This window comes from Alternaria dauci, chromosome 1, assembly GCF_042100115.1.
Source record: "Alternaria dauci strain A2016 chromosome 1, whole genome shotgun sequence".
NCBI classification, from domain to species: domain Eukaryota; kingdom Fungi; phylum Ascomycota; class Dothideomycetes; order Pleosporales; family Pleosporaceae; genus Alternaria; species Alternaria dauci.
Window position 1 is genome coordinate 6,946,864 of NC_091272.1, and position 15,649 is coordinate 6,962,512.

At 47.5% G+C, this 15,649-nt stretch overlaps 2 protein-coding genes across 2 annotated transcripts; one reads left to right on the top strand and one right to left on the bottom strand.

Annotated features, from left to right (window-relative positions):
- Positions 1–10,130: 10,130 nt before the first annotated feature.
- On the top strand, positions 10,131–12,318 carry ACET3X_002109 (uncharacterized protein; the record flags this gene model as incomplete). The annotated part of the gene is made up of 4 exons (XM_069447476.1): positions 10,131–10,164; positions 10,218–11,673; positions 11,720–12,248; positions 12,298–12,318. 4 exons carry the CDS (start codon positions 10,131–10,133, stop codon positions 12,316–12,318), a joined length of 2,040 nt encoding a protein of 679 aa, XP_069312351.1.
- Positions 12,319–13,614: 1,296 nt separating this feature from the next.
- Positions 13,615–15,084, bottom strand: ACET3X_002110 (uncharacterized protein; the record flags this gene model as incomplete). The annotated part of the gene is made up of 1 exon (XM_069447477.1): positions 13,615–15,084. The coding sequence occupies one exon, from the start codon at positions 15,082–15,084 to the stop codon at positions 13,615–13,617; it is 1,470 nt and encodes a 489-aa protein (XP_069312352.1).
- Between the last annotated feature and the right edge of the window lie 565 nt (positions 15,085–15,649).

The following is a 15,649-nucleotide window of genomic DNA, read 5'->3' on the forward strand; positions in this document are numbered from 1 at the left end:
CAGTTCGTTAGAGCCGTTCTCGTCAGGCTTAAACTGCCAGCTGGCCGCTCTCTGCTACTACTGCTGCTGAAGTGTTTCTACCCGCTCGGCCACCTTAGCTATCTTAGCTAGTTCCGGCTAGTTATAACGTAGTGTGCTATTAGGCATCTTCTTAAACATAGCGTTATATAGTTCCTTATGATTTTCCTCGCGTAAGTTGGATCTCCTGCTTAAAGCATCTGCAGCTCTGTTAAGCGTTCTAGCGCGGTGAGTTATCTTAAAGTTAAACTAAGCTAGCATCTTAGCCTATTAGACTTGTCGTCAGTTAAGTTTCTTCGTTGTCATGAAACCTGCCAAGTTCTGGTAATTAGTAAAAACCTCGATCTAGTGTGGTAGTCCTAGCAAATAGACTTCCCACTGTTTAAAGGCATTAACTACTCCTAGTAGCTCCTTATCGTGAACGTCGTAGTTTAGTTCTGCTCTAGAGAACTTTCTTAAGTAGTAGAACACTGGTCTCCACTTTTTGTCTGGGCACTGCTGCGACAATACAGCTCCGAGTGCATAATCTGACGTGTTGGTCTCAACTCGCGTCTCTCGCTTTGGGTCGTACATCTCTAGTACTAGTGCCTTGAGGAATATCTGCTTAATTCGATTAAAAGCCTCCTGATGTTCCTCGTTCTATTTGAAACCAACTTCCTTCTTCGTGATCTTAGAGAGAGGTGTTGTAATCTTTGAGTAATCCTTAATAAACTTCTGGTAGTAGTTAGTAAATCCTAGGAAGGATTGTACGTCCTTAACTGTTTTAGGCGTTGGCCACTCCTGTACAGCCGCTGTCTTCTTTAGGTTTATCTTCACCCCCTCTGTGGATATTATGAAGCCTAGGTATTCCGTTTCCTTCGTGTGGAATTCGCACTTCCCTGGCTGTAGGTACAGCTTGTATTCCTTAAGCTTCCTAAGCACTTTCTTAACATGTTCTATATATTCTTCTAGCGTCCCGCTAGAGTATACTAGCATATCGTCGATGTACGCTGTGACGAAGATTCTAAGGTACTTGTGAAGAGCGTTGTTGATGACTAACTAAAACGTTGCTGGGGCATTCGTTAACCTAAAAGGCATTACTGTGTACTCGAATAGTCTATATTTCGTTTTGAACGCTGTTATCTATTCGTGTCCTTCCTTGATCCTGATTTAGTGAAATCCTTCCTGAACGTCGAACTTCGTAAACTACTTAGCTCCCTGGAGTCGATCTATGAGCTCGGTTATTAGTGGTAAGGGATATCGGTTCTTCTGAGTAACGCTGTTCAACCTTCAGAAGTTGATACATAGTCGCTACTTCCCGTTAGGCTTCTTTACGAACAAGATGGGTGAGGCTATTGGGCCTGATCCCGGTCGGATAAATCCCTTCTTCAGATTCTTCTGGATGTACTCCCTTAGCTTAGCATCGTGCTCGGGCGATATGGGATACATAGGTCCTGGGCTTAACTTTACCCCTTTATCTAGGATGATCTCGTGATCCTAATCCTAATAGTCTGCTAAATCCGTGGCTTCGTTTTCCTCGAAGAGTTCTCTAAACTCGTCGGTCTGATACTCTCTTAGTATCTCTAGTGGTAAGGGTCCTTCCTTTGTAGTCGCGACTCGTCTTATCTATATGACTCCTACTCTTTGAGGGTCCTTCTTATAGATTCTTATGATCTTATGAGGCGAGATCTTGCCGAACCTCCCGTCCTGGGTTAAGCTCTGGTCCTTCAGGCTCACTCTTTAGCGTACTCCAGTAACCTTGTGCACAGGTTCTCTTCTAAGTATCGTCTTCATTCGCCAGTCGATGGCGGGGTTATAGGCATCTAGCCAGTCATAACCAATCAACATGTCTAGTCCTCCTAGTTCTATTATGTTGATATTTATTTAGCATTCTATGCTAGCTATCCGTAGCTTTATTAATTCGGTTTCCATCCGTATCATGCCGTTTCTATATTCCATGGGTTTCTTGTCAGCTAACAGTACCGATACTAGGTTCTTCTTAACCTGGTAGGGTAGTTCGTGTTTCTCTACCACTCTAGGTGAGATTATCGTCTGTGCGGCCCCGCTATCCACGAGCGCCTCGATGTTTCGTCCCTATACAGATATAGTCGTAAGCAGCTGCTTCACCCGACTATCGGTATCCTGCACCTTCCTAAGGGTCGTTTTAGGACTGCCTTCACTAGCGTAACCCTATCCCTAGCGGCATCTTAGTTTTTTAACTGCTTACCTTTCCTGTACTTAGGAAAGTAGCCTGTGTTATTCTTTAAGCTGTAGTGCGTCAAGCACCTGTCGTCGTAATAGAAGCTCTAATAAATGTTCTAGTAAGGTATCTCCTCCCTAGTGATCCTCTTCCTTAGTTAAGCCTTCTTAGCCTCGTAAATCTTACAATCTGCTACCTCGCAGATGTTTGATGATAGGGTGCGATAGTAATAGTCATCCACCTTGTGTGCTTCCTTGAGCTGCTTGTGATGGAAGTCACACCTGTTCCTGCATTGCGTCTATAGAAGTCTGTAGTGGATCTCCACTTTCTCTGGTTTGTGTAGATGGCAGATGTCTGCTAGACATTCGTCTGCCCAGAGGTTCAGGTGGCAGCACTGGTCCTGGTCTGTCCTGCAATCCTCCTTATCTTGCTTATGGAACTCGCAATTTATCTTGCAGTCATACTAACACAAATCCTTGTGATCCTTGGTATCTTCTACTTCGTGGGCTTCTTGGTCCTCGACCTCAGCTATTGGATTATCGAAGTAGGGTTGTTGGTGTATCGCCTGATACCCAATTTCTTCGGCATTCGGGCTGGTAATCATGATTCGTTCGCGAACTGTGCATTCGTCGGCGTAGTGTGTCTTGTTACCACATACCTAACACTGGTTGTTAGCTAATCGTTCTATCACGATGGTGCCTTTGACCTTCTAGTTAGTCTTCTTTGGCTGGCCTATGGTGAGAACTTCGTTGTCTGGTTTAACTCTTGGGACGATTTCGTAGCCTTCCTTATCCTCTAAGCGTGCCTCCTTGTATAGGTCTAAGTCGCTTAGGTTGTTATCCGGCTCTATCCCGGCCGGGTAAGGCGTGCCTTGTCTGATTATCCGGATCTTGATAGCTGCCTGTTTGACTTGTTCTTCTTCGCAATCCCTAGCGAAGTGTCCTGTCTTCCCGCATTGGAGATATGCTTTGTTGTCGTAACGCCGCTAGCGTTCTTCCTTAGAGAGACCGTCGTGTCTTTTACCTCCTCAGGTTTTCTTGTCTTTAGCCTTCTCTTGTACCTTGCCAGTCATAATAGCGTCGCTATCCCTGTCAAATCTACTACGCTGTTTCTTCATGTTGGGCAGGTTAGGTTGGAAGTATTTCTTCTAATCGTTTTGTTCCCACAACCTGTTGTCAATACGCGTGGCTAGCTCGATTAGAGCGTGTAGTGTCCTAGGCTTATCGTAGTGTATAAGGCCGTCCTTAACATTCTCTTTAAGGCCTGCTTCGAATACTATTCAAAGTGCCGCATCATCCTAATCGATCCGTGCTTATAGTTGCTTAAATTCCGCCGTGTATGCCGATACTAACAAGGTCTACCTTAGGCGAGTGATCTTCTTCTCTACCTAGTTCTAAGCGTCTACTTCTCTAAAGATGCGTCCTATCTCTTACTTAAACTCTATCCAACTTGCGAATAAGGTACGGGTTCCTTCTTTAGTACCTATGTGTTCTGCATCTAGTAGATAGTCGTCCACATAGGGTTGCATCTAATTAGAAGCCTTATCCTTCATGTATGTACTAGCCATAAGGATCTTTTCCTAGTCATTAGGTACCTTGTTGTACTCGCAGTACAGGTCGATATTAGTGAGAAATACTCGTAGCTTTTCTTGTTCTCCACTGTATTTCTCTAGTAACGCTATCTTAGGTTTCTTTGTAGCAACGGGTCGTTCGTTAGGGGTTATCATTAGTTACCCTGCAAGCTGATTAATTATTGCCTGTATCTTAGCAATCTGCTGAGCCTGCGTAGTTGTGTGTTGCCTAAGATTCCTAAGCTTAGTGACGTTAGGGTTCTCTCCCTCGTTATCGGATGCTTCTAGCATCTTATCATTTTCTAGGGTAGGGCGTGCTAGCGTTGAGGGTCCCTAACCCTAAGCCCTGTTGTTCTACGCGTTTCCCTAATAAGCTATTGTTGAATCTTAATTGGGCTGTCCTGTTAGTTAAACGTCTACTGATATCTAAGGTAGTTAAAGTGTTACATAGGGTTAGGCTATACTTCTCTAAGCTCGGTCTGTACTAAGGCGAGATAGACTAAGGCGGTAGTCCGTAAGGTAATGTAGGGAATAATTAGGTGGAAAAGAGTTACTGTTGTAACTAAAGGATAAATAATACTAATTCTATAAATAATAGAATAACTAGTTAATAATCTGTATAAGAGATAAACTATTTAAGTTAACTATAACGAGAGTAATAATAAAACCTTTCTATCCTTATATCCTTGTTGCCTTGTCTATTGCTATTACTGCTATCCTATCGGTTGTAGCCTTCCGAGGGATAGTTATAATAGTTAACATCCTGTATTGACCTGCTATCCTATCCTTAGCGGGATAGCTCTTCTTAGTAGGATGTCTATTACGTGATTAGCGCCCCGCACTAGTTATTACCTTCTAACGTGGTCGCCCGATAGTCTCTTACTATACGACCTGTATTAAGGAGAGATCCTTCTTGTTACCTTGTAACACTTAGTACCCTTCTAGCTAAGCTATATCCTATATATTAAAAATAGTATACTATATAACTTAGTATACCTTATACCTTAGTCCTTAATTCCTTTATTATAACTCTCCCTTAGAGTCTAACCCTATCTTCCTTATATAAGGAGGATTTAACCTTTATTACTTATAATACTATAGCCTAAAGTTTAACTTATATTTAGTAAAGATACTAAAAATTTCTAGTATTAGTCTACTTTATCTTCTTAAAGGCTTCTAGTAGAGTTAGGTATTAGCTATACTAAGATAGTATTATTTTCTACTATTACTATAAGGGGTTTTTCCTTAAATAGCGCTATAATAGTTAGTAGATTAATATCTTATTTAAGCTACCTCCTCTTAATCTAAGCTAAAAGATTCTTAGCCTAGAGCTATTAGCTAAGATTAAGTAATCTACTTTATAAGTTTTCTTCTATACCCTACTAGAGTATAGATTACTTATTAAGGTATACCTAACCTTTATCTATAAATACTTATAGTATAAGGTAATTATTCTTATAGTAACTAGGTTTCTTATACACCTAGTAGTTTATAGCTATATTAAAGGACTATACTTAGTTTCTACCCTAACTATACTAAGAGTTATAGTTCTAGTAGCCTTAGGTATTAGTAGTATATAATTAATTATTATAAGTCTAATAACCCTTCTATTAATACCTACTATATTATTAGGATTAGTACTAACCCTATAGTTATAGCCTTTTAGGTTCTTAACTATTTATTAAAAGGTTCTAGTTTATTATATTATTAACTCTATATTCTACTTCTATATAAATACCTAAGTTACTTATAAGCTCTATTTCCTAAGATATTTATTATAGCTTCTAAGGTTTAAGTTCTAAGCTAGCTTAATTAATTCTTAGGTTTAGTATTTTATTAACTAACTTATCTACTTCTATACTAGTAGGGGCCTTTCTAGGGGGTAACTAAGTTAGTTAATAGTACTAATTATCTTCCCTAACTAGGATAGATAACTTTAGGGCTTAAAAAATTTATGTAAGGATATACTATAGAGGTAAACAGTATAACTAGCATAGGGTTAGAGGTAAGAGAGTAGCTATAGAGGTCTACCCCTAGGGGTAAGATAGTATCTATAGAGTACTACCCTTAGGGGCGAGATAGTAGGCGTAGAGTGCTACCCCCAGGGGCGAGATAGTAGGCGCGGGTTGCTGCAAGTTACTGCAAGTTACTACCCCCGGGGGCGAGATAGTAGGCGTAGAGTGCTGCCCCCAGGGGCAAGATAGTAGCCGTAGAGTGCTGCCCCCGGGGGCGAGATAGTAGCCGTAGAGTGCTGCCCCCGGGGGCGAGATAGTAGCCGTAGAGTGCTGCCCCCAGGGGCGAGATAGTAGCCGTAGAGTGCTGCCCCTAGGGGCGAGATAGTAGCCGTAGAGTGCTGCCCCTGGGGGCGAGATAGTAGCCGTAGAGTGCTGCCCCCGGGGGCGAGATAGTAGCCGTAGAGTGCTGCCCCCAGGGGCGAGATAGTAGCCGTAGAGTGCTGCCCCCGGGGGCGAGATAGTAGCCGTAGAGTGCTGCCCCCGGGGGCGAGATAGTAGCCGTAGAGTGCTGCCCCCGGGGGCGAGATAGTAGGCGTAGAGTGCTGCCCCCAGGGGCGAGATAGTAGCCGCGGATTGCCGTAAGGTGCTGCCCTTGGGGGCGAGAGTGACTAACACTCACCGCTAGACTTACAGCGGCCTATGCAAGAATAGACGGCTTCTCGCCTACTTATACCTTGTGTAGTACCTCTCTATTGCTTTCTTACCTTCTCTTATCTCTTTTCCACTTACCTTAGTTTCTGTGTTCTTTCTAACAACGTTGCAATGAAGCGCCCTCTAGCAAACGTTTTAACCAAAAACAGCAAACGGCAGCGTACGAATGATCCAGAGATTGAAGAGACAACTCCTATCCACGAACAAGCTGCGCCATACCTACTCGCTATAGCGAAGTTTCCAATCGATGCGCTTAGCGCAGAATGGAGTTTTGGTGTCAATAGGTCTATTGACACAGCACACCAGCGCCGCCTCTGCGAGATCTTTAACGAAACTGGTATTCTTCGACGAGACCCTAGCCACCAACTGCAGATTGCCTGTTCTAAGGAACACGTAGAGCAGATGCTTCATCATCTGAAGGTGGAATTGCCAGCTCAGAGCACAGTTACTTCTGCCACGTTTGCGGATAAGGAAGGATTGGAATGGCCGTCGTTCAAGAGCTGGAAAAGCGTGACTGGAGGGACAGCGGAACTTATTACGGGTCACCATCGTGTAGAGGCATTCAAAGAGTATCTTCGCCTTCGGCAGTTAGGAGAAGAGGAGAGGTGGTGGGTGTGCCGCATCTACGATAAAGGCGGGTGCCCCTTAACGCGCGTACTGTGAACAACAGCCCCTAACCTTTTTAGACACGCTACCACCAGACACTCGTGTTAAACTTCGGGCGAATCGGGCCGATATTACGCTCCCTGACAATCATGGCCAGATATGGTCCAAGTTAACCAGCCTGTTCTGCACAAACGCCAATCTCTTTCAAGGCTCAAGCAAGTCAGTTAAGAAAGAGATGAGAGAGCATCTTCAGCTTAGTAGCCGCGTCAAGTTCCCAATACGGCGGCTAGTTACCCTGTGGAGAAATCAAAACTGGCAGCCCCTGCTTACGCGTTGGTGTTCTACCGCAATTGGGCAGGCAACGTTTAATCTCTCCACTTTTGAGTGGATGGCTAGTTGTCGGATAGATGACGTATGTGTAACCCGCCGCCGAAATACTCTGACCTGTCTTGCTAATCTACTATCTAGCATTAGTTCGCTGCGTTTGAGAACGTACTTCGCATCTCTACATCTATTCGAAAGCAGTATGGGGTTGACGCCAGTTTAGCAGACTGGAACACGCTAGCTAGCCTGCCCCAGGCACGAAGTCCCCATGACGTACAAGACCTGTTCTACCCTGGCGAGGAGTTAGACAAGGATCCTGGCCCTTCCCATACGCGCCGGCAGGGCTTCTTCCCAACTCTAAGCAATGAGGCCTACCATGCGCTATACTCCACTGTACTTTCAAAGCCCACACACACGTACACAAACATCCTCGCTCTCTTAAAAACCCCGAAGAAAGAGGGGAAGCTTATGAGGAGTATTATGACCCACGTCAGCCAATGGGTAAACAGCGGATCCGCCAAGGTGTCTGACAGCGACAACAACAAACCCGCACTGCGGAAGTATCTAGTGCCCGTGCTGCAGAGCAGGCATGCCGGCCAGGCTGATCAAAAATCTCTTGACCTCCAACAAGAAGTACTGCAACACGTACAGCAAAATGCGGAAGCATTCACAAGCTCTATACTAGACCGCTATATTGACGAGTACCCAAGTGCAGAGATCAAGAACTACGGCGCACGCTTCCAGCATAAGGTGTGGAGAGAACTGCTGTCAATTGTGACCAGTTTCACAGGGCCAACCTTGCACAACAAGCACTTGGCGTGCCTAATTTAAAGCGATACCTACATAGCGCGAACGCCTACAATCGCACAAATCGCGTGTGATGCTATCTGTTAGGTCCCTAAAGTCATTAACGAACCTGCGCTCCAGTCTACTAGGGCAGTAAACGACTTGCTAGAGACAATTCAGGTCGCAATCACTGAATGGATGTCTAGACACACTCTAGAAGACTCTGATAATACAAGTCAAGAGGTTCCGCTGCCCGCAAGGCACTCTAACGCCGAGTCTAGCAGAGAGAGAGAGCTCAATCTGACAGTCTCTAAAGCGGCACGTAGCGTTTCAGCACGGTCGAGTTCGGACCAGCTTACCCCAGAGCTAATTTCTCACCCCTCAACTGAGCCGCGCATACCCAAGGCATCCCAGCAGACCAAAGTTCAAAACAGGGGGATTGAGGACTTGAGTCTAAGCGACCTTGCTGCAGCCCGAGAGAAACACCGTCAGAAACGCACCCTTAGCGACCAGGTAGCTGTAAAGGGCAGTGCTTCTCTAAGCGAAAAGACCCGAAAGAAACACCGTAAGAAACACACCCTTAGCGACCAGGTAGCTGTAGAGGGCAGTGCTTCTCCAAGCGAAAAGACTCGACAGAAACAACGAGGGGCTTAGAGGAAGTAATCCGTATCTGACCCTAGCCCTAACCCAATAGACACTGTTCCTCTCCTCTTTCCTCTGCACTGGATATTGTGATTCTCGATCATCATCTATCGATCTACCCTACAAGATCCTCAGCCCTTAGCCAACGTACTATTTTATATAATACTGTTCTTATCATCATGTCTTTAGATCTTGCACAACAAAACGATAGCGATTACGATAACAGCAGTGCTGGAGAGGAGGACGGCCTATACTAAGATGTGCAACCTGATGAGCACGATAGAGAACCTGACGAGCATGATGGAGAAGAATACCACGAGAGCAGCCTTGGGGACGAAGACGCAATAGCGAATAATCAACTTACCTGGGCTATTGACCACAGCGGAGGTGACCACCGACTACCTGGTGAGTTTAAGAGCATCCTACTTGTACGCATATAGTAACTACGTAGTAGTGAAGGGATTTATCAAGATGATAGACAGCCCCGAATTTAACGGCAGTAAGGCTATTGGAATGCTGCAGAAGCGATACACGATAGACTACGGATCGAGGCGCGTTGGGTCCCGACCAGCCAAGCCTGAGGACAAATTTATCCCTGAGTTCCACCTCGACCTTATCATTATCATCGGCCGGCCGCTCCAACCCATTGTGAAGTTCTCTACGTTCTTCGACCACGTAACAATCAGCTTTAAACACTGGCGAGCTCCATACAGCGCTAAACACAGCCACGGACTGTCGTTTGATATGGAGCATCGTACCTTCCGTCTTGCAAAGGGTGGAACGCGCGAATCTTGGTTTATTGTTATGCACCCTGTCGATAGCACAGTAGACCCTCTTCTGTCAGGCAGCGAACGTCGCAAACGCCGCGAGAAGGCGTCTAAGCACAGCGCTCTCAAACCCTCCCATGCCCTATTCCTTACGTCGTACATTAAGAAAGTCTTCCTTACAGGCGTATTACTTGGAGAGGGTGTTGAGGCTTCTTAGAAATTGGATGGACCCCAGTCGCAATCGATCTCAATCGTCAAGTAGGAAACGTTCCAGGAGCAGTTCATAGAAGGGTGGCCAGAGTACGTGCGCAAGAACACGCAGGATCCGTTCTGGACTAAGAACCTGCCAGCGTTCCATGCGTATGACTACGGGCAGAACCTTCTAATTGAGTTATCTACTGAGCAACTCAATAGTCTGCCTAAGGAAACCCGGTTGCGCCCTGATGACGAGACGTCTGACTCTGATGACGAGACGTCTGACTCTGATGACGAGACGTCTGACTCTGATAGCGAGACGTCTGATTCTGGGAATGATTTGTTAAACTCTGGGAATGATTTACCAAACTCTCAGAATGATTTATCTAACTCTGAAGACGCGGCGGCTAGGTCCGAAGGCGGCGCAGAGGGGGCTACGCCCCCACAGAGCGGTACACAAACAGGCGATCCAATTCCCCCGCCGCACGACCATCAACAGCCGTTTGATAACTACACACAGGATCTTCTACGCGCACTAGAGGACAAGTATAGACTGGAGAGCATTAAGACGGTCTCCTACGCGCTAGCGGTCGACATCCACTCAATAGCATCTTCCAACCTCCCTAACGCCTCTAATGACGTCGGTGTCATTCTCGCACCTGCGCGCTGCCTCCTTGCCAATCGCAACAACGTTGTTCGCCAATACCAACACCCGCGCGACTTTACCTTCTACCCTCTTGCCTTCCATCCATCGTACGGCAACTTCTCCTCCGCGCAGCCCCCAGCATTCCTACGCGACAACGTGCTCGCTGTAATGGAGGACAACATGAGCTATCAGAACAACGGTGCGAGCGTGTTGACTAGTGGTTATTTTCAGGCGTACTCCAACATTAAGCGAACTATACGCCATAGCCCCGGCAACTTACTTGCTACCAAGGGCATTGCCACGGCTGCCCTGACGCTGCCAGATCAGGATGGCAACCTAAACCCTCGGGTAGCGGCGAAGCGGCAGCGTTTACTGCGGAAATTGCGAGGCGAACAGACTCCTGATAACCCTACGTCTTCCCAACCGTTCGCTCGCGAGCAACAGCGGATTAAAGCCGCTATAAAGGAAGAACTGTACGCGTTTAGGATGGAGCAAGTTCTGTCTGTGCAGGTGTCGCAGTTAGCTGACGGTCAACGGAATTTTGCGACAGTGCTTCAACCTATCCTCCAGCTAATCCGGTACTTCTCGCTGGAACAACCTACCTACATTGATGTCCTCTTCGCGTTCAAAGAACGCATCTTTCCAAAGGTTCTCTCCTCCTTTGCTAGTCTGTTCGCGCACGCATCAGACGAGTTTTATCGTCGCTTCAAGGCTGCTGGCTCTAAAGGGCTGCCTTTTGCCCTAGCGGAAGGTGTGGCCGCATTCGATCGCCTTGGCAGCTACTGCTTTACTGGGTTCCCCCGGTCTTTAGTGGGCTCAGTGCTCGGGCCTCTCTGCACCATAGAAAGCATTGAGCAGGGTGGGTGGCCGTTTATCGACCCCAACATGCTCAATCTGCAAGGCAGTGGCCATGCTAACCTAGTGCGTTGGCCGCGCATGGACAATGGACGACCTATTATGATGCACGTTGCTTCCATTCGCCACCACTATGGGCCCCAGGTTGCCGCTTATTGTCACAGCGAGGTATGGTTCCGTGAGCTTGGTGGGCTCACAGGTAAAGGGCCTCGTGGCGCAGAAGAGTTCCTAGTAGAGGTGCTCGAAGAGATGTGGAAGCCGCAGACAATCGCTTTCGTAACACACCAATTCTATCGCGCTCTGAACAAGGGCGGACGGGGCAATGCTCAAAGCGTAAGCCTAACAACACTGCAGGCACGACAGGAGGCGCAAGAGCAGGTGACGCGTTGGGCTGAAAGCGAGCACCCCTTCTCTGCAGGGTTCGTGCAATTAGCGTTTCAAATATCAGCCGCTAACACAGTACAGGGAGTACGAGTCGATCTTTCCTGTCTTTTATCCAGAAGCGACTTCGGGTTTGAGAAGCCAGACGCGACGCGACTTTGCGCAAGAGCTCTACTGGGAGTGTGTTAACAGCCATGGCCAATCTAGTAGCTACCTCTTTTCAAAGAACGCGAGCTGGTTCACTGTGTTACGCGCTGCCGTGCAACACGCCAGGGCCAAGGCGATGAAGGAGGAATACTGGATCAGCGCCATAATGTCAGCTCTAGCGGCGTGCCGCATTGACTGTGTGCCTGGTTCATACCATGGCCGATTGAGCTACCGGAGAATGACGCGGCTAGTCGGTAACGTTCCGGCCCCATCCGCTATAGCGGCGAGACCGGGCAGCCTCAAGCGGGCAGCGATTGAGGCAGTACACCAAGCAAAGCGGCGCTCGCAAACAAAGAGTACTATCGACTTTGGTTGCCAAATCCCTTTTAACGCCATCCCGCCGCTAGTTGAAAAAGGTTTTCAGCAGTTGGACGGCCAGTTCTCAAAGTCCGGCATGAATCAGAAGGTTCGTGAACACTACCACAGAGCACGTCAGTGCCTCATCGAGTGCTTAGGTCAGCCAAAATGCGATCTAATGCTCATGTTGGTGTTAACCCTTGCATCCTCTTCAGCTACCCCTACTGTAGCGGTGAATGCGACTGAGTTTTCCAAAGGACCAACCAAGAACTCTGAAATGTTTGCGGCCGCCTTGGTAACAAGAATGCTCTGGTCTCTTCGACCAGATTACTTCCCGTCGGAGGAAGACGATGGTTGGGTGCTTTCGGTACGGGAGATGACGAAGAAGATTGGTAAGACTTCCCTAAGAGAGGCCCTTTTCCCAAGTAAGAAGCATTGCTAACATAGTACTATCTGGGGTAGAGCACAAAGGTTGCAACAACCGCTTCCTTCGACAACTGCAATGGATTCGGGTTACTAGTGGGCGTCGAGACTCCCCAAGGAACAGCGACATAGCGATCAACTATGATTCCGTTCTTGAGAAGAGACGTACAGAGTTAATGCGACTACGGAGCGATGCTAAAGGTTTTATTCAATGCGTGTTTGGTAGTTCTGATTATGCATGGGTTGACCGATGTCATACTATTATACAGGAGTCCCCAGTGTAGAGTAAGCTATTATAGCTTCCACTATAATTTTACATCTTCTCTCCTATAAAACACGTATATACTATATACATCTTCTATCCTATACAGCTTTTGAAGAGATTAATACACGTTACGTAGTGTTATGATTTTTTAAAATATTTCGTATTAACTGTAAATTCAGAAAAACACCAACCCCAATATTAACCGTACTATCGTTGTCGCATGTAATCCGTTTCTTAATCTTAACTGTGTCTCTTCTCTACTATTTACATAATTAACGTAATAGTAAAAAGACGCAGGCACTAGAGAATAGAGCCTGCGAAGTCTACATTGCATTAGTGGCTGAAGTAGCACAGTGTAGAGGCATCCTGTTACTATTCTCCGCAGGCAAAGGTAATAGCACCTTGCGCGGCAACCTTTAAGGAAAAGAGAGGAAGCCGCTATGTGTTTCGCTCTTCTTTGTAGTTATTTGTAGATTTGTAGCCTGCGGTGTTGTTGACTTATCTGTATCGCAATACGACAGCAGCTTCCTAGCAGGCTGTAATCGTCGAGAGCCACGGTACAGCCGGTGACTTAGACGACAGACCTAGCCTAACACTAAATTGGCAAGCTTCCGCAACACGGACGCATACACCCCACCTGCTAATAAGCACCGCTATGACTAGCAACTCTCGTCTACCTCACTACTTCCGTAGAGTGTCGCTAGAAGCTCAGCATTGTGCTCTTCGAGCCCATCACTCTTTTTCCGCAGCGCATAGTTCAGGGTCGTCAGGTAACCCGGTTTATTGTTCAACCTATAGGGCTTACAGGACAGAATAATTCAAGTACCGACATCTGTCGCAATGGCGCCGGCGATGCCGGGATACTTTCCGATGCGTCAGAATCAGTGTCATCTTCGGCTTCGCTGTCTGGAATCTCTGTTAACCCCACCGCCGTAGCTAGCGCATTCGCTTCAATGCTAAGCCTCTCCTTTCCAGCAATCGGCGCACCAGTAATTCCATCCGGCCCTAGCCAGGCTTCGAGGGCCCTGCTTGCCGTGCAAATTTCCGGCCGTTCGCGCTTCACTAGCTCAAGAAAAACATCGCGCTGGTTCTTCCGCAGCACACGCTCGAGCCAATGGTTTGAGACCTCTTCGTGGGGTATGAGCAGCAGCGATCCCCAGCCTAGAGCTTGAACTATGTCGAACCATCGTGTCGCTCGCTTTAGGCGGTAACGAAAGGCTGCGTGGTCAGATTTAGATGGTGATTGGCAAACCAGATGGACCAAATATGTGATAGCCTCTGTTCGTGCCTGGCCCTTCCCGTACCTGTTGCGAGTTCTGTCGTTACTGGCTAGACGATCAGCGACCTGGATTTCGTCGACCTTGCGAGCGTACGCCTTCCCTAGCAAAGCGAAAGCCCAGCGAGTGCCAATGTTTACAGCTGCAAGCATCGTCTCGTACCGTGTGCACATGTCCCAGGCAAAGCAGAATGCATTGTCGGCATCAGTATGAAGTGTTGCGCTACTATCCACTGACTGCGACATTTGCGTCTGGGTAAGAACATAACGATCTACTGGTTTTACCAAGAACGGCGTGCCCTGTTTCCGCCAATTATGCAGGAACTGCGCAGCGCTGTACTGCGAGGTTGCATTTCCAAAAGCACGCGCTTTTGCTAGCATGCTGCAGGCAGTATAGTAGGGTGTTGGCGAGGCTGTATAGAAATCAGCATCTTCCGCGACTTTTTGCTTGAAGATCCAAGAGATCGTCGGCTCATCGTCTGGCGCAATGCTGCCGTACGCCATACGTTCCTGCGCAGGCATCTTCTCAGGCGGTTCCTTTAAGCCTATCGCCTCGAGCTTTATTACACGCGATCTTTCTAGCTTTCTTGTACGCCGTAGCTCTGCAAGACGATTCTTGTTTGTAACTGTTGCGGACCTCTTTACGGATAGAGGCGTCGTCGCACTCTGGTTTTCGCTGTCCTCGTCGCTTGTTCCGCGCTCGTGTCCCCCCTCCGCTCTAGCTGTGTCTTTGCCAGCGTGTACTGTCATAGTGTTGACTTCGCTAGCCCTAGCCGTCGATTCGTCCGCGCTGTCCTCCTGTATTGCTAGGCGGTTTAAGCTGTTGGCACGGATCTCGCTGCGAATAGGCGATGAGGAGGCTGGACGTTTACGGTACGGCACAAGGTCGCCTGTAGCCCTCTGTGCTGATGGCGGTATGCTATCGTCCTTGTCTGAGTCTATAGCCATGCGGTCCTCCGCGATGCCTTCCGTTGGCGTCATTAGCCGCGCTGTAGTTAAGTTTCTAGGCTCTAGAGACTTACTACTAGCAAAGTCCATAGCAGCGCTTGTGAGACGCCCCCAATTTTCTGCGTCAAGTGTGCTGGCACCCAGCGTCTCTTTCAGCAGCCATATCGCATCTAGTGTCGAGTGGGCTATGAAAACCGGCTTGCACGCTTCGTCGTCGCCTACTTCTGGAACGATCCATCCCGCGTATCGTACATCGCCTGGTACACGGCATGGTTCTGCGAGACGACGCGCAAGAAATCTGCTGTAGGACGGGTTAGGTGGGCTGTATGCTAAGTTGTTAGCGACTGTAGCGTCCCACTGTGCAGGAAAGCCTCTTCCGCTGTGTTTATCCTGACAATGGTCACTATCGAGCTGTAACTGATCCATTTTAGAACCAAGGCTGACGCTCTAAGCCAGCGATTAGTGTGTGGGTAGAAAAGTAGTAAGAATAACAGCAGAGAAAAGAAGACGTGGCATGGAAAGCAGGGGGCCAGGGCGTGCCGGCAAGGTGCGGCATATAGTCGCACCGACTAACAAGGTAGAGTACGGTCCCTAATCC